At 37.5% G+C, this 19,327-nt stretch overlaps 1 protein-coding gene across 11 annotated transcripts in view; it reads left to right on the top strand.

Moving 5' to 3' along the window:
- AK8 (adenylate kinase 8) overlaps positions 1–19,327 on the top strand; it is a 75,513-nt gene that overhangs the window by 18,983 nt on the left and 37,203 nt on the right. For all 11 annotated transcript variants that reach the window (XM_074608306.1, XM_074608310.1, XM_074608313.1 and 8 more), the window contains 5 exons: positions 4,748–4,829; positions 6,445–6,516; positions 7,361–7,561; positions 10,397–10,528; positions 13,387–13,476. In XM_074608306.1, the coding sequence (XP_074464407.1) occupies positions 4,748–4,829; positions 6,445–6,516; positions 7,361–7,561; positions 10,397–10,528; positions 13,387–13,476 (577 nt within the window). The remainder of the gene's footprint in view (positions 1–4,747; positions 4,830–6,444; positions 6,517–7,360; positions 7,562–10,396; positions 10,529–13,386; positions 13,477–19,327) is intronic.

Here is a 19,327-nt window from a genome sequence, read left to right on the forward strand (position 1 = left end):
TAGGGTAGGGAAGATGCCAGGGTACCCCTGGTATTTTCAGTAGTTTTGGTTAACTATTTTCTCACGTGATCTCAAAGGTAGTAGTTGCTGGGGCAATCTGTCCTCTAATGCTATCTGGAGGAGAGCCGTGGGACAGCAGTAGTTGCTGTGAACTAGCAAGTAGGTGAATAACTCTTCAGTTTAGGGCTTTTATAACAGTCGCTCTAAAACCTCTCCAACATGCTTATTCTTTCACATAAGGCTCTTCGCCTGGTTAAATGAAGGTATGTTTTCAACAGCTAACTTTTCCAGTGTTGTGATATTGTTAAAGTGATATTGTTATTTTGAGCGTTAGGTCACGTAAACTGTGAGTAAGGTGACAAGATGGTTAAAATGCCAACAGCTGCGTAGTGTCCTGCCTACCTTTTATGTTCCTGTTGTTATCACCAGCAACACTGAATCAGTGCTGGATGTGTTACAGAACTAAGGGGAAAAAAAACCCTTTATAAAGCTTCCCTGACATTCAGCAAGAATTGAGCGGATGTTATTGATCTAGTTAAGGTTTCAGCTATTTTTAGGAGAAACACATAATTGACTTTTTGAAGTTGTGAAGGTTATTAAAAATCTTTTAATTAATAGTAATTCATGGTCACTAAAACTTCCTCACATTGTGTATGTCTTTTCCATTTGAGGGGGACCTATGCATTTTAATTGCAGTATTTTCCTTGTGTGATTGGAAATAGAATTAATGCTGTGGATTTTGTACGTCATTGATTTACGCCATTTCTCTCAAAGCATGAGTCAGCATGTTTTTCTGGCGAATGTTAATAGATTAGGAGCAATATGTTGGACCATAGTACCACCAGCTGTTTGTTTTATTTCTCCTTGTGGTGTCATTGGCTTGGCATTAATTGTACAGCTTTCATCCCACTGACAGTAGGAATGCAGAAATTTTTGTGCCATTGTTTTGACACTCACAGGTTTATAGATGTCACAGGCATTCTCTAAGGAGAACATTTTTATTGATCAACAGCTCTGCTGAGAGTCAGCGTTGTGTGTTCTCCTAATACAAATGTGGTTAGGACTGCGAGGGATCAGACGGGTAGGTCTTCCAGCACACGCAGAAAACTTATTGCAAGCATTATATTAGAACCTGGGACTTGTGAAGCTGATATGAAGACTTTTCATCTTACAGGGTTAGTACATGTTGGCTACGGCACCTCTGACTGCTGGTGTTGTAAGGGAATTTATAGAACTGGGGAAGGCTGGTGAAGTGATTGCTACATGGTGAATTTGTGAGAGAGAGAGAGCTGAGCAGCCTTACGCATGTCTTAGGACCCTTTAGAAACTAAGCTTAGGCCAGTGATTCACATGAGTAGTGGCAGAATTACTTTTGATTGGTGTTAAACCATTTAGAAGGGCAGTGGCTATCCTTTAAAGGGAAGGAAAAGAGAACAATGGCTATTGGTTCTTTCTGGTTTTACCTCGGTAGATAAAGATCATCATGTTGTCTCTGTGCAACTCCATTCAAGGACAGTGATGTTACATAGATTTATCTGGGGAAAGAATCTGACTATTCACCATCTTTTTTTGTTTTCCAAAAAGAATGTGGCTTTTTTTTTATTAATAGCGTTGCAGCTCACACAGCATACAAAACTAATGTGGGGAATAAAAGGTTTCTTTCTAATGGCAAATTTGGTAAAGTTGGAGCAGCATCACCCAGGCTGCTAATGTTGATGGACTGCAGGAGTTGGGTAGACAATATTTTTACTGCACTTTTCAGTCTGCTGTTTTCTGAAAATCTCAGAAATTTTACATCCATACTGGCAAAGCTATTACTGAAATTCCTTTTTTGCGTTATTGTCTGTCCCCCTTCTTCAGATGGGAGTGAAAGGCATGTAATATGTTCTCAAAAATACTGAATGGTGATATGGAAAAACTGTTGTGATGAGCTATTTTCCTAAAGGCAGCAGTATTCATGACCTTTGATCTTTATGCTTGTGGCTGAGATTTCTTTCAGACATGCCATGTAATTCAGCATTATTTCTTTGCGCTACCCCTTTTCATTATTCTGTGTCAATTTTGGATTCTGTAATTAAAAAGAAAAAAAAATCAGACTGTGCAGGTCAAATAGCAAGGGATAACCGAATACCTAAGCTATTGTTATGGGGGTGGAAAGTGTGAAAGTGTGTAGGCTTGGTATTATAGCTGAGAGTAGCACCAGCAAAGGAATGAGATTTACGTTTGGGAATGACCTTGAGCATTTCCTTTTCTCCAGATTCCTTAAGTCCGGAGAGGAAAGTGATGGCTTTGAAAGTACTTCCTTGTTGCTGACTTTCAGCATGGCATGGGTCTCCAAGGAGCACTTCACCTGGCATTAGGGCAACAGCCAAATGCTGTATTTACAGCAGTCTTCAGGTGGGAAAGGACTGAGGTTTCCAGCTGAAAGGGAGGGAACAGTGACCACCGCATAAAGACACCGTGGAATTACTCACTTTTAGCCTTTGTTCCACCCTTGACGTGATAAGGTGCAATCCATGCATGGATGTAAGGTTACTGCTATCAAGAACAAAAATAGATGGCATGTGAAGTTACTAATTACACTTTAATGATAGTCAGGAGGGCAAAAAAGACCAGTGTTTGCATAAAGCATGATAGGCATATTTTAAGTCAGGTCTTGCTCTGCTGTGTCTTGCTTCCTCTTGCTTCGTTCCCAAGCTACACTCCCTTTTTACTCTTTTTTTTTTTTTTTTTTTTAATCTGTGACATCTGCTTGGAGCTTGTCCCTCCTGTGATACCATACTACTTGCAGCTGTTCAGACCTCCAGCTCTGAGCTGTGCATGGGGTGCCCTGAGCATACGGCCTTTTTGATGTGTGATAAAACAGAACCAAGCCACTGGGGGTATGGAGAGGGAATGCAGCAGAATATCAATAAACCTGTTCTGAACAAAGCTGCAGCTCTGTGGTGGAATAGACATTTCACTGAAGTGTCAAGTAGATGGATAATGTATTCTAATTAGGGACTGACTGATACCCTGGAACTCAGAGACCTTTGGAAATGAGATCCAAAATGCTAACTATTTTTGTAGTGTGTGTTTATTTTGCATTTGTTTAATGCCTTAAAACGTATTTCTTGCAGGAAGCTATTTATTGAGCTATGTTTTCTTACATTGCAAAAACTTTTAGCTATAAAATTGCTTATTGCCTGTTTTAAGGACCTTTGAAATTTGTACATAAACCTCTTGAAGTTTGCTATACATTGTTAAAAAAACAATATTGTGTGTTTACTGTCTGTTGCTCAGTATGTGATTTTGAGCATTAAGCTGTATTGACATCAGAAGCAATGGTTTTGTGGGGTGGGGTTTTTTTGTTTATTTTATTTTAGTTTCCAAAAGTAGAGCGGAGAAAATGAGGCAGATTTGTAGTCTGTGTAAGTTGGCATAGATTTATTAGCTTCAGACCTCTGATGCCATTTCCCCCCAGAAGAGGATCTGGGCCTATATATACGTTGTACAAGCACAATATATTCAAAACTAGTGTTGAAGTTCCTAGCATACCACTAAAAACATTGTGCAGCCTTGCCTCCTGCAAGTCCCGAGGGATAAATGGATTTCTCAGCACCTGTGTGACCTTAGACAGCGGTTCATTCTAATTCGATAGAGCAAACACGGGGAGTGGCAAAAATGGCTTGCAGTTACTTGACTCTCTTATTTTCTACAGATATCAGCAGGATGACATGTTCCTGAAACCAAGCTAATTAAGGAATTTTAAATAGTCTAGTCTATTTTCTTGTGTAATTGGAATGTCCCAGTTTCCTCCTACAGAAGTCATGGAGATGTGTTTCCCTGAAATACTTCTAAAACCTTTGGACCCCATACTGACAGAGCTCCAAATTTATGTGGGAGATGATAATGATTGCTAGCTAATGCAATATTAAAATATCCTCTTTATTTCAATACAAAGATGATTTCCAGATTTATTGTAGTATTACAAAGTTATTTTGCGGTATAGGATATAGTGACAGGGACACGTGTGGTTAAGCAACTAACAGATAAATTAGAGAAAGTTTAGAAGATTCAGACTTGAGACGGGGAAGTGGCTTAGATTTCAAATCCTGCATCACACAGAAGCTGAGCGAGGCTGCAGCTCTCCTACGGTATTTCATAGATCTGTAAATGTTTTTTTAAAGATGCTCAATCCAACACTTAGCTGGCTATAACAAGGACTTAAGGGAGCAAAAGGCTCTTTTTTCTTTTTTCTTTCTTTTGCTCTGTTGCTTCATTAGCTTTGGGAACGCTGGTTCCATTACTGTGAGTTTTCCTGTATAATTTAAGAAAATAATGAAAGCGTGCATATTTTCCTCAGCGTTCTTGGCATTAAATCTGTCTTTAGATTTGTTTAGCCTCTTTTTTATACACAGTGTGGGCTGGTATCCTTTTGAATATTTCAAAACTGTGGAAATTGTTTGGGGTTGTTTTTATTCAAGATAGAAGTGGGGTTTTTTTAAGATTGAAGCATGAAAAAAAAATTCATTGCTACAATCCATAAGTTCCCATTGCTCCGTGACAGTGGTATTAGTGCATGCCATTTCACAAAAATAGCACTGCTCCGTGTTTGCCGCCTTCTCTCACAAGAATCCGTACCAAATACTGTGCTGTTGTGGGATCAGAATAAGGTAATTTATGTGCGGATAGAACTCATATTTAGTGCTAATTTTTGTTTTTTCTCTTCCAGGATCAATAACTGTTTCATGTTTTTGTTCAATAGGGATGGATTTTGGAAGGCTTCCCTGAAAATCAGGAACAGGCATGGATGCTGCAATCATCTGGCATCATTCCCAGGCATGTTGGTAAGCAGCACGAGGTTTAGGTGTGATTGCATCCAGTAGGAAAAAATAGAAGTGTTTCTCCCCAAAAATCCTAATAAACTCAATACTGAGAATGAATACACTGGAGTCACAGCAGAATATTTCAGTATGGTTCAGATTCACTCAAAAACTTGGGGTAACCTGTGAGACTTTAAACCCTGTCTTTCACATGTGAACCCTTTTCTTCTTACACGTTAGAGTTCTGTAAATTCAGGACCACTCCAGCAAGTGTCTCTGAGCAGCTCCATGTAGCTTCGCTTCCGTTCTAGCAATGGGTCTAACTTTTCTGTGACTTACATTTCTAGAAATCAGCCTTTTTCCTCAGACCAAAACAATTCCTCATGTACTAAATAGAAATTCATCCTTCTGTTTAATTAGAGAACACAAACTTAGCAAACTTTCCTCCACTAAGTGAAGTGGAAACATGATTTTAAGCTTGACCTTTCAGAGCGTGGGTGGATTCTGACTTGATTTGAGGGGAACATTTATTTACTGGCAAAGTGCTCATAGACAAGACCTTGACAGTTGCCGTTGCCATCTAGAAGCAGCCAGTTGTCCCAAATAAATACAGTTAGAGGACCTACTTCTTATATTCTAAGAAATCATTACGATTGTGTGGAATACAGTGTAAAATGATAAATGTAGAGCTTGCCAGTGAACAGAATGTTAGCGAACTTGATGAATTGTCACTTTGGATTTGATTTGGGTGAGATTCGACTGTTAATGAAGAATTCAGAATCACTGCAATAGAGTTAGGCAAAAATGTTTAATGTCTAGTACTTGCATGTATTTTTAATATAGCTAATAACATCTGAAGTTGAGTTTTGCTCACAATTATATCTGTGCAACCAAGACCTGAATGAGAATCTTAAAGCTCAGTCTGTCTAGTTAATCAAAAAGAAGATTGAGAGGAGATGAGATTTACAGTGTATGAATACCTTAATAGGGAGAAAAGCATCTGAAAGAGCTATTCGATACAGAGAAGAAAGTAATGAGAAGAACTTGTTTGAAACCTGTAATCAAATGCACTGAAAATAGTAATTAAATTACAGTGTTTAACTGTGAGGATGATTGGTCAAAAGCAGCCTAGGGGACTGACAGATTCTCCATCTTTTGATGCTTTCTAATCAAGTTTGAACACTTTTCTGTGAGGTTAACAAAAATAAGTTTCACTGGTCTCACTACCAAGGTACCTGGGTGAAAAGTAATTGTTTGTGGTGTAGAAGAGAATTGGTCTCGAGTGATCTGTGAGTACTTCTGTCCTAGGCTCCAGATACAATGTAATTGATGGAGAACCTTGTTAATTAGTATGGATGACGGGGACAGCTAGTACTCATGGGTACCGGACTGGATTAATGTATTTTTTATCCCACTCTACTGTTTAGGAGGTGGAGCAAAATTCTGATTAAAAGTGAAGTAAAGTATTTGCAGATAGAATACTGGGAAAGGAGAATGAGGCAAATGTGCTTGAAATACATTCATCCGTCCTTAATACTAGGGTACATCTTAACAGCTACAGGAAATAAAGCAAGTAACTAACAAGAGTTATGCTTTTTTCCTTTTTTTCTTCTTTTTCTCTTTTTTTGTTTGTGCCTAGTTGTGCTTTATGCTCCAGACACTGTGCTGATTGAGAGGAACAGCGGGAAAAGGCTTGATCCCTTCACAGAAGGTGTAGTATGTGTTTGTTCCTGATCTCCACTAGAAACTCGAGTGTTGCTTGGTCTCAGAAACATTGCAATAGCAGTGGGATTAAAATTTAAATGCTTTCCCTTTAAGAAATAGTAGGAATTTATAATTATAAATTTAAACTGTTTGGAAAAAGTATTTGTTGACATTGCATTATTTTCTGCGCCAGTAAAATGTGGGAAAATGTAAAGCTCAGTGTGGAGCCTGCAAGCAGTAGACTATGCCAGTACAGAATATTTAATGTTAGATCTGTCCGAATGAGCTTACATTTTGCTATACATCTTTGCTAGATCCTGGTTTTTTTTCTGAAATGCGGGTATGCTTTTAGGTATCTTCCATTAAATGACTGTCAGATAGACTTAGCTCTGTATCGTCTGTTAAGTATCATTATCAATCATCCATCACGAAATAAAATCCTGATGTTGCTCATTTAAAAAAAAATCACATTGGATGTTTTAGGAGTGGAATTAGGAGGGATGTTCTTAACTGAAGAAATGGTTTTATTTGCTATAAGGGAAATTTCCTAATCAAAGGTCTTGCTTAAGGTTCAGTCTAAGAATTTGAAGGGCTATCCTCAGTTCTGGTTCTTGTTCGTCATTCTGTCTTGGCTACATGGGTGGGCAGTTACCTTGGCCACTTCCTATCTGTGCATCTGCAGAGTATTAGTCAACTGTCAGTACAGGTAGCGAGGGAAGAGCACAAGTTACTGCTTGTGCCACAATATAAAGCTTAAAAAAAGACCTTGGTTTTTGTTTAGGAAAACTTTTGGAGCTGAGCAAGACCTATCAAATCATCGTCTTAGTTCCTAATTAGTGTCTACCTTCTAGAGGTCTACCATACGACCTTTAACTGGCCAAGTGATCTGCTGGTACAGCAACGTTTGGTGGAACCAGAAGATCTATCTGAACAGGAGATATCAAAGAAATTGCTGGAGTATCACAGAAACTTCCCTGGAGTTTTCCAGATCTACCAAAAAGTTTTGAGATCCATCAATGCAGACCAGCCTTCTGTGGATGTCCTCGCACGGGGTAAATATGTACCTTCATGGTAAATCTGATATTTAATAAACTTTTATTTGAAAGGTAGTTCCTAGCTGTTAGAGACAGTTTGTAGGATTAGGATTAGTCAACACAGCCGGCTTCCAGCTGAGTTGTGTTCTCTCTAGTACAGCACCTGGGCTGGTCCTGAAAATTATTTTACAGGACTAGAATAAGTGCGGATAACTGGCAAGTCTTAGCTCCACAGGCCTGCCAAGGAACAGCTGACTCAGTAGAGCAAATGTCGTGGTTACTTCTGCAAGAGTCTCTTCTAAAAGGCTGCATTGTGGCTCACTTGTTAATTCCCAAAGGGCCAGTACCTTCCACAAGTCTGATAACAAGAAGTAGGAGTAGTTCAAAGCTGGCAACATTTCATTATTTAAAAGCTGTTTGTGCTGGTAGCTCTTCTGTTCAACAATTCTTGGTTGCCTTTGCTTGACTGTAATGCAATCTGACTTTTAATGTTGATTCTTCAAGAAGAGAATAAGGAAACTGCGGGAAAGACCAATTGATAATGTACTTCATAGCTGTCAGTCTGTAGATGATCTGTTATATCCCAGTAATTTTGCATCTCAAAAAGGTCTTTTTTTAATAACAAGTGCTGCACTTTTGAGATAAACAAGTAGGAAGTTTATATTCTGAATTTACACATTAATTACCTCTAAATTACTTAATTAAATTTAAAAGTTCATATCATCATTCATAAAGAATTCATGCCTTGAATTGTAAATAAAAATGTGAGTGCCTGAATATTAATTATTATTAATTAATAATGTAGTGAGATAAATTGAAAACTGGAATGAAAAAATCCTCTCTAGATCTTTTTTCTGCAGTGCATCAAGCAGGCAGATTTTTTTTAAAGAATAATTAGATGTGGAGACTGTCTAGGGGATCATTACTCCTAATTAACTTGGTTATTTACTGCAAATTAAGCATCATTTGTAAGCAGGGTGCTTTGCCTGTAGTGTTTGTGCTTTTCAATACACTGGGTTATGGAAAACGTTCAGAATAACGAGAGCACTGCTTGGGTAGCTAATACTTGTTTTTTAGGAGGTTATGCAGCAAACACACTCTTTTCTGTTATGATTTTCCAGGTTTTTTGTTGAGTATTTTTATTGTTACAGAGAGAGTTAAAAAAGAAAGAGGAGATCTCTCATCAGTATTAGTATTATTGTGGATTGTTTCATACGATTATAAAATTTTATAAACTCTTAACCTTTAATACAATTACTACTAACTGGTGTATGTGACATCAAATTCAGCTGTACGGTGTCGTATCCCAGCACAGCTTGTGGCCCTGCAGAAAGAGATGGATACGATCCCATGTGGTTGCAGCTTGCGTTAGTTTCTCAGTGCTTTAGGTTCGCTATCTAGAAATAGCAGGGCTGGAGTTTGATGGAGATGCTTCTTTATTACAAAAGATTTTGTAACCATACCGAAGTGTCTAGCAGAGGGTCCTCAGAAAAAAATGTTACTTAGTATACAGCAAGGTGTTAACAACAGTAGTTAAAATACTGATCCTCATGATGTTCTCCATCAGTCCTTTTGTGGTTTTTTTGTTTTTTAATGTGGCTTATGATTCATACAAACATTAATGTCTAAGCCCAACCTATTTGTTAGACTAAAATACTATTTTATTACAAGGACTTTTTAGTCTAGAGACTCTTTTATTTGAACTGAAGATGTCTGGGCTAACAATTGTATCCATTGCAATTACAGGGGAAGTCAAAGCCCGTGCCGGCGTGCCCATGCTGCTTTAATCATGGGTAACAGTGGCAATGGGGATGCTGTGGCACGAGCTTTAGCCTTGGCATTTGAATTTATGATCCTGGAAAGTTTGCATAGCTCGTGCTGGAGCTTGAGCTGCTCACTTCACTAGTATCGTTAGGCATAAAAGGGGCATGGGAAGGAAGAGTCTTTGGCTGTGCCCAAATACAATCCTAATTTGTCCTCGGTGCCAGCCCGTGTCATCTTGTAGCTTCTTGGTGATCTATCAGGTTCTCTTTTGAGACTGTAACAAAGTTCAGGTCTCTACAATACAGCAAGGTGGTTGATGGTTGGACTAGATGATCTGAAAGGTCCCTTCCAACCCTGGTGATTCTATGTCCTGTCATCTTTCCAAAGCTCTTCTAATCTGTAGATTAACCTGAATGTAATATTTCATATGCAATACAAAACATAAAAGAATGATGTCCAGCAAATAGAGTGGAATCAGACAGAGAAGCTCAAATCGCCTTTACATGTTATGCAAAAATGATGGACAAAAGAATAAAATCATACTCAGTTATGTGTTGTCAGTGCCGTATTGTGTCGTGACATCCTATGCTACAAGTCTAGAATATTGTGATTAGGAGTCTGTTAATCACACACACAGAGACAGATAAATGTCATATTAATTTAACATCCTGAGCTTTTACACTTAAATATTTGTTCAGAAACTGCAGAAAGTATTAAATGTAATTATATCCCTCTATAATTTGCATGGTAAAATTGTACCTATCAAGCAAAAATTACTTCTGCTAAAAACAACATGATAAAAGAGCAATTATTAATTCAATCTGCTCTTTAAAACGGTTTGACATCTACTGATGAAAGATAGTATAGGAGCATAATGATAGTAAGATTTCTCAAGTGCCTCTCAGTGTAAGTTGCTGATGTGGCAGTTTTTTCTGAGTCCTGATTTTGGTTGGAGTATCTAGATGTTTCAGTGATAAGATAAATGATGACCAAAATGACCTTTGAAAAAAAAGAGAAGTTAATCGATGTTTATATTAATTTAAAAAAAAAAACCACACCTGTATTTCTTGCCTTTCTCTCATGTTCTAGTTCTTACCTATGTCCAAACACGACACCGATCAGCCGCCCCCTTTACACCACGGATTCTCTTTTGTGGACCCCCAGGCAGTGGGAAGAGCCTGCAGGCAGCACTAATAGCTCAGAAATACAGTGTTGTCAACAGTAAGTTCTCAGTAAATATGCACTTTGCTCAACTCCCCCTTTCTCTCTTTTTGATCATTTATCTTTTGCTGTCTGTCTTTCTTACTTGCTCATAAAATTTCTCTGTTTGTCCGTTGGTATGGATGTCAAATTTTTGAGGGAAGTGAAAAGTATTTCAATGAAGAAATATAAACCAGTCAAGCATATATTCTGTGACAAACCAGCTGTAACATTTTTTTAGTCACCATTTTTTATACCCTTTACATCAGTATTTTTCTGTGTGTTAGATTCCTGCAGTGCTCTGAATTCTTCTGTGGATGAGTGGATCATGAGTAATGTCTTTGCAGTTTCAACTGTCTGACGAAAATTGGGGCATTTCTACAATAGAATTTACTCTGAACTTTAATGAAGACTCAGGTTCAATGCGTCTGAAGTAATGTATTAGAAAAGGAAGCAATTATTTAAAAGTGGATTCTCTTTCTTTTGTAATGGAGACCCAGAAAATTGTATATGAGGCTTGTTCATAGTTAGCATGTTCATGTTAAAAATTCCTATAACGTGAATCCACAGCTTGATGATAGGATCAATGCAATATGTGTCCATGTTCTATGATGTCTTCAATAGTGGAGTAGCCATAAATTATTTTCATCAGACATCTGATATCTGTAAAATTTGCTGATTAGTCATATCCTCTAAGTAAAATGAAAGTTAATTTCATTAGTATTCTTCCAGTGTACACCAAATGGAAAAATCAGAATTAAGTAGGTAGTGGGTGTTCGTGTTCAGGAGATTCTTAAATGAGTGGAACTCACTGCGTTGTCCATAGCGATGTGCTCGTGTCCTCCCTGAGGTCCTGATGAAGTCAAAAGGTCTCACTGGGCCTGGATTTGACTTTACATGTGCGTTATATCTTCAGGATCTGAGCCGTATTGTTTTCAATTACCATTTTAGTAGATCTGAAATAAATTTTTTTCAAGTTCAAACTTGAAACTTCAGAAAAAGCCATCTGCTTTCCATATGATCATTCCAATTAATGGCTAGATCGTAGGTTTGTGCAGTTCTGGCAAAGGCGTAGAAACAGCTGTGAAACTGCCTACCTCTCAGTTTAGGGTTCTAGATTTAGTATTCTTGTATTTTAGATCTTTATTATTATTTTAGTGTTTTAAAAAATACATGAATATGATTAAAATGATATCCAGTGAACTTGAAAAAAGTAAATTATTTTAAAATCAGTATTGCAGTACTAATAAGTACAAATAAAATTGGTAAAATGTTTATGCTATCAGTTATTTTAATATTGCTGTGTTTTGTCATTTCATATTAAAAATAAATATTTGTAGATTTATTCAAAGCTATATTTTTAATACTTGTGTAATTGGCTTAATGAAAAATAAAACGTGTCTGATTGTGTTAAAGTATTGTTCTTGTGTTTCTGAATATTTTTTCTGAACTTTATTTCTAAAACTGCAAGTTTGATAGTGTTTTCATCTAGGTCAAAATTTGCATTTTTTTTAAGTAATTACTATATAAGAGAGTTGCAACTCTTTTCAGTAAATACATTACCACTGCTTTACCCTGTGTTGAATTTTATTTTAAATATACTCTAAACCAAATATTATAAGAATTAAGTATTTAAAATAAAGTTGGAAGACCATCATTTTTTTGAAGAGTACTTAGCATATACTTAATTTCCAATTAGGCCATTGGGATTGAACCACAGGCTTAAAAATTTAATCCTGTGTTTAAATAGTCTCTTGAATTGGATTGAATTTAGGTGTACGCATGTTAGTTGTCTGAAGGTGGGGTCTGTGCAGAGTTTCTGTTGTTTTTACACTGTTTGTTGTGAATATGAATTTGTTTCTGCAGGACAATTAGTGACTGTTAAAATTTGTGTTCAGGCCATGTCACTTAAAGGTTAAACTTTATCAGCTTTGTCCAAGAAATATTGGAGTATTCTTACTCTTGTTTGCCAAACGGTGGGTGTGGTTAACAGCGGTAAAGCAGATGAAAGGGACGGCTTCTTTTCCATTGAAGTCAGTACAGCTGCAGATGTGGGTGCTATTGATTTCAGGAAGCGTGGAACCAACTTACGATTATTAATTGAAAGGTCATGCAGTAATGCATACAGTGACCGTTATCTAATATTTACCAAAACTCAGTCGAAACTGGGACTGGTTGTGATGTTGTGTAACCTCTCCATGCCTTACTTCCCTCCCTGTCAAATAAGGCTCAGGACTGCTGGATCTGACTCGCGTGGGACGATAAGACTCATTAACTTTGGTCAGAAAGTGTTATCCAAACCTGAAGTAGCAGCATTTCATATACAACTGTCCTGACTAAAACTTTAAATCCGCATCTCCTGGTGTTCTGTCTATTTGAAGTCAATGATAATATTGGATTAGTGCAGGTTTTTAAATATAATTCTTGCATGATCATTAAATGATCCAGGGAGTCAATTCCTTGAACTGCGTATTATCCTGCACCTCCAACAGTGCAGTTCAGATGCTGTTCAGCAGGTGTAACTTTATTCAGTAATTATAAGTTTATGAAAAGTGAAAAATGCTAGCAATCCCTTGAGTTATTATTTCAGGAACCTATTTGATTAATATCTTTCTCTCTGTCTCTGTTTTTAATACGTTCTTTGCCAAATGTATTCTTTTTTATTCAATATTCTCCCCTGCTCAGTATCTTTGCTTTTTGCTCTGCTTGGCCAAAAAAAAAAAATAATATCCTAACAACAAACCCAGAAAACCTACAACTTTTATTTTATTCAGTGACCTTATTCCAGTATGCAGCTTCTGGGGTGTTTTTTTTCTTTTCTTTGTTGCTTCCTTTTTAAAATTTAACCTTGTGTCTTTTGTTTTGTTCCTTCCTGTTAGTTTGCTGTGGGCAACTGCTAAAGGAAGCTGTTGCAGACAAGACAAAACTTGGAGAACTCGTTAAGCCTTATATTGACAGTGGATACCCAGGTAGGGCACGTTGTTGTCTCATTACACTCTAGTTACAAATTTTTGGCAAAAATTAAATTGTGAGTGAATTTTTCTTGGTCAGATTCTAATCCGAGTTACGTCAGAGTACTCTGGAAGTTGATGAATTCCTTTCATTACGTGTGATTTGTAGCACTTCATAACAGAAGTTAGATTTTGAAGCTCTTCGATATCTTCAAAGCAAGTAGTTCACTGTTCCTGTGAAATTCAGATCTTTTTGTACACATTCCAAAAGTTGATTTCCATGTTTTTATCTCTAAATCAAAATCGGAATTCTGAAAGAGATGTATAATTTCAAAATGTTTAAACTGTTATTTAAAGCACAAAATCATGTTCCATCTTTATTTCAAGTGGGCTGTAACAAAGACTCTGCTTTTATATGTCGATTTTGACTTGTAGAATGCTACTGTAGATTCCTCTACTTTCACGCAAATATTTTTAACTTAAAAGTAAAGTTTCTTTGCACTTCATTTTTATCAGCACTTTTGGTTGTAGGAGGGGACTACCACAAAGAATATCTAAGCATACTTTGCTTTTGAAATGCTCCGCAGTGATTTCAGATAAATCATAAATACTGTAAGCTCCTTAGGGCAGCAGCTTAAACTTACCTGTTTGTTCGTTGTCTTGCACAAGGATAGCTCTCTGTATGTGGTGGCTATTAAAAATCAGAAAAGATTTGTAGTTGTAAAGGATAAGTTGTATTTCAGTAGGGTGGAAAAATGTTTATTTAGCCAATTACAATGGCCTGGAAGAGGAGTTTTGAGTCCCGTTTCTGGCAACAGGCCAAATGGTTACCAGTGATACAAATATAAGGAGACAATCTTGCCGAAGATTGCGAAATCTCGGTTAAGCTTCAGTATTAATGGAATTTTGAGCAAACCCCCCGAGCAAAGAGAAATCTTCATTGTCTTTTATTTTTGGCGAGGAAAGCCATTTGGTGAGGCGGAGAGCTTGAAAGTCCCCTTTTTTGCACAATAGCTTAATTCTGAGACTGAATTACACAGATCTGAAACATGAGCCCATAAAATTAACTGAGGTTCCCTTGATACCATACCAAGAGATTCAGTACTTTTCTAAGCATTTCAAAAGACCTTTGGCAGCCTGCAGCTGTGGGTATTCTATCCCTCTGTCAGTCACTTTATCAAGCCACAAGGTAATACATTTTAACTCTAAACTTCATCTCTAGTGAATGGATTGCATTTATTCTTAATACAGCAACTCAGCTAGTTCAACGCATTAATTTTCTGTGGCAGCCACCATATTGCTGGGACGAGGCGCGTATGTGGGAACCATGGAATGGAAAGCATCAATCTCTGCAGCCTGGAAGAGAGACGCTGGCTCCTCTGTAACACAGGCACAGAGATCTAGGAGAGGATTTTCTGATTTCGAGATACTGCTAATCAGAACGGCCATTTAGCTCAAAGGCAAGAGATCTTAGCATATATTAATTGCAGTGTAGCCTAGATCTTTAGGTATGGAAGCAACTTCTTCATGTGTATAGTCTGGCTGACCTGAATGTGGCTACTTATGTATGCAGTCTAACTCACGTGTGGAGATCGTTTTAAGCTCTGGGCCCGTGCCTTTTTTATGGTATCTGTTAATTTCAGAGTCTTATGTTTATACCATAATGTCCCTTTCTTCTCATCTCTGTGAAGTAGAGGACAGCCACTGTAAATACCTTGCTCTCTAGATTTCAGTTATGGCTGAGATGTGAGTTTGTATGATCTATTTATTCAAAGCTCCTTTAAGAGCTTTCTTTACTAAAATGCTCTTTGTGTATTTTATAAACTTCATCTTAACCACTGAAGTTCCTTAAAGGAGGTACCAAAAGCATTCCCAGTAGAGTAAAATAATTGCATAGATTGCAATTTTTATCCAGTCCTAAAATATGTGTACATCCTTAGTCCAAGGGAGCTGCTTTCATTTCAGAGAAATGAAATTGAAGTTGTAATTCCTTTCTTTCTCCAAATTAGAACTTATTTCAGATTTAGATTAATTTTTTTAATATAGCATGCAAGGACAAAGCTGTACAATGCTGCTGAATGTTAATGGGAATCATAACTATATTTCTGTGAATTGTGCTAAAATATGCTCCCTTAGTTTTTGCTTGTATGCACCTACATTTTATTTGGTGGGACATACTTCAAAATTAAGGGCTGAATAAAAGTAAATATTATATAGCAATACCAGAAATAATAAGTTCTGTCATTTTGCTAATCCTCCTCTCCCAGGGATAACAAAGAATGAATTTACATTAGTAAACACTAACAAGAATTCATTACTGCCCTCACAAGAGGCTTGGAGAAAATGAAAGAACATAGTGTACTGAAGAGGAAAGATGAGCAAAGAATTCAGGATTCTTACTGTCTTGCTGCAGAGTTACGACCAGGTTAATACAAAGGAAAGATTCTCATGCTATTATGGACTACGTTCAGTTTCAAGAAAATCACATTTGAATAGAGTTAGTTTAGTCAATAGCAGACAGTGGTATAACTGGAAAAACAGTTAGAACTTCAAAATTTCCATTGCATTTCTAGTTACATACCAAGTAAGCATAGTTGTTCCTTTGGGCAAGGAATCATGCAAGTGATACTGTCACACAATACCCTGGAACCAAAGACAGACCAAGTGAAATGTTGCACTCAAATCATTACTAGTCAAAATGAAACAAGTGCCGTAAAATCTTGAGGGCACGCCTCATTATTCTTAAAATACTTGCCCTGGGGAGTGACCTCAGTGTGGTTTCCCTTCTTGTGGACACAACTGATTGCATACAATTAGTCATTTAAGATGTGCCAAGGGGCTATGTTGTGGTGTCATAACTCCTTACTGTTGAGTTATTGAGGCTGTCCACTGTCTATTCTGTTCTAGTTCTGGTTGACTAACTCAGATTTCTTCTTAGTTTTAGGATTCACAAACATTCTTTGCATTGTTTTTTCCTGTAATGCTGCTTCATGTATACAACATGTGTTTCAGGAACAGCCCAGGCAATTCTATTATTCACCCCAGAAGGCAACTCAGCGCATTCCCATTTCCTGTATTTTCTAGTGTTTGCTGTCTCATAAGGTCCTTGTCTCTTGCTTTATCAAACTTCTCAATTTTGTATATGGTGATTTATTTTGCTTGATGAAGGTAGCATAGATATTTTTGAGCCCATTAATTTTTTAATTCCCAGGACATTCTACTCTACAGTTGGTGCACACTAGGTATTCAAAAATGCGTTTTCAGTGAAAAGTTCAGCAACCTGCCTGCTTTCTGTCTGTCATAAACATGGACTTGTTCCTTGGACAACCAGACTGAAATGCACAGAGTTTTCCTTTAGGATATTGGGGTTTTCACTGAAACTAGGCAATTATTGCTAACTATACTCTGGGCAGAAAATTTACCAGCATCAGAGTTTGATACCAGTCTTCTGGTCACTAACTCCACTCAGTTTAGATCTTAGTCAGTAATGCTAAATTTAGCACACGCCGTTTGCTTGGGCAGCACAGGAAGACTTCCATTTGGGGTAAGTGGTGAGCATAGTGGTCAGAACCCTTACCGAGACAGCGAGGCAGCTCACCTTAATTAATTCGTTCAGTTTGATTCCTTCTGAAATGTTGTGAAGAGACTGTTCCGTAGGCTGCTCCTCCCCTTCTGGTGATTCAGGCTATGGGCAAATGATGCGTATGGAGATAGCCCCTTCAGAGCCCCCACCGGCTTGATGAAAACCTTTGTGCAGAATTCGTGTCCTGTGTTCTGGACCTGCCTCACTGAAAACACGGGCACGCATTCATTTTAAGTTCCATCTGCAGTATCGACATTCACCATTTTAAAGGTGTCTGTCAGAATTTGATACCCCGTGAGGGGAAAAAAAAAAAAAAAGCCCTGCAGAAAGCATTTCTGCTTTTTTTCCCCCCCCTAAATGTCCCTGGTGTTTTCCCCTTGAGATGTTTGCATGTTTTTAATGAAAGTAGAAGCAGAAGCATTTTGGCATTGGGGGCATCACAAAAAATAGGAAAGGTCAGCACTCGGTTGAAAAGAAATTTGCGTGCCATTTTGTGTCTTCGATTTTCTGTGTTTTCATGGTGAAATAGCATGGAGTGGTCAGTGCTAATTAATAGATGTTTGAAAGGCTGCAATAAATGGAGCCACGAAAAGTGAAATGACAGAAAAACAGCATGAAGAGCAGGGGGAAAAAACAAGAACCACTCCTAAACCAGTAAGATTCTGCATTTCAGCTGGGAGAACTGCTATTAGTTTGGGTAATTGGTTTTTCCACCAAAATGAGGATTGAGGTGGTAAAGAGAGCTGATTCGTGGAAGACAGATAACATCGCACTGTTTGCAGCCTGTTAGGGCTGAACACACACAATCGGTGTTGTTTTTTCCCCTTCCTTTTGCTATTTTTTAAGTAGTAATATCTGAAGCTGTCCCCGATGGCAGTCTGCATGTGGGGGGTAGAATCTGGAATTCCCTAATTTCTCCTATTTTCTAATAAAAACTATTACTGTACAAATGTACAATTTTTTTTACCCTTATTTTAAATTGGAATGGTTTTAAAGGGGTGCTTTTTGGTGCAGCCTCTGAAAGTTGGGGTCCCCTGGTGATTGTGATCACAGTCTCACTGAAAGCACTTGGGTTGTGGGTTTTTTTGACATCAAATTAATATTCTCATCACTAAGTGTGAAGTAAAGATTTGACAATAGAGCGGCTTCCTCTTTGTTAAAAACTTGCAAAGAGTTTCAGAGTTGAAAGGCTGAGTAAATCTTTATATCTGAGGAGGTAAGCTGAGTGTTATTTCTTGTTTTTAACAGCGCTGTACTGGCGAGCCGCAAGCTGTCTGAACATTGGAGAGAGACCCTTTGGGAGCTCCATTGGTTTTCAGCAAGTCTTTGCATGCAGTGTGTTTGTACTAGCTGAAGACAGCGCATGGCTCTCTAAATAATTTACAAGTTGATTAATAGACTCACATGGGTATAATTAGAAGAGGGAGAGACAGCAGCTACAGTAACGGGTACAGTGCTTGGGGGAACTAGAGACTTTATTTTTTTTAAAGAAACTTTCTAGGGTGCTGGGCGTTTGAAGATAAGTTGGGAAGAGCTCAGTGCCTCTTCTCTTTTGAAGTGGAAATAGGACAGTTTGAATCCGTCGAGTTTAATTTTTCACAAGCTTTAGGGGCCCTGCAGTGCAACTCCCTTTTTATTATTGAAAAAAACTCTCCATTTTTCTTTCATTTTTCACACACATGCACACACACTCACACACAGACACAGAGCCCAAACAGTAGCTAATAAACAAATTGATTTTCTACTTTATTTAAGTTAGTTTTAGAACGATGCTATATGTTCACCTATATATGCACCTCAATCACAAATATACCGTGTAAAGTTACAGAGATATTTATGAATACACCGCACTTTAATTTATGCATTTTTAAGAAACCTTCACCTCTGTTTGACAATGCTTTTGAAGTAGCTCCGTTTTTCAAGTCAAACTTTTGACTTTTCCTCTGGGACTGCTACAAAGGTTTTTTTATGGAAAATAGGTAGCAGTCTTTTTCCTACTAGGAGAAAATTGGTGGTCAAGAGAACTAAATAAAACTTAAATTATTTTTTTTTCTGTTTTAGGTGTCCATATTTTAATAAAAGATGCAAGGTTGTAGAATAGAAAGTTTTACATGAAGGCATATAGGCAGTAGGTTGTCATCTTCTTTCCTAAATTTTACTTTTTTATGTGTTGAATAACAACAATATGATACATTACAATCCCTTTTTTCCTTTATTTGAATATCTAGGATATATTTTTCTTTATTTATCTGGCTGGCAGATATACAGGGCTGAAGTAACTCTGGG

Source organism: Larus michahellis, chromosome 15 (genome assembly GCF_964199755.1).
Source record: "Larus michahellis chromosome 15, bLarMic1.1, whole genome shotgun sequence".
In the NCBI taxonomy this organism is placed as follows: Eukaryota; Metazoa; Chordata; class Aves; order Charadriiformes; family Laridae; genus Larus; species Larus michahellis.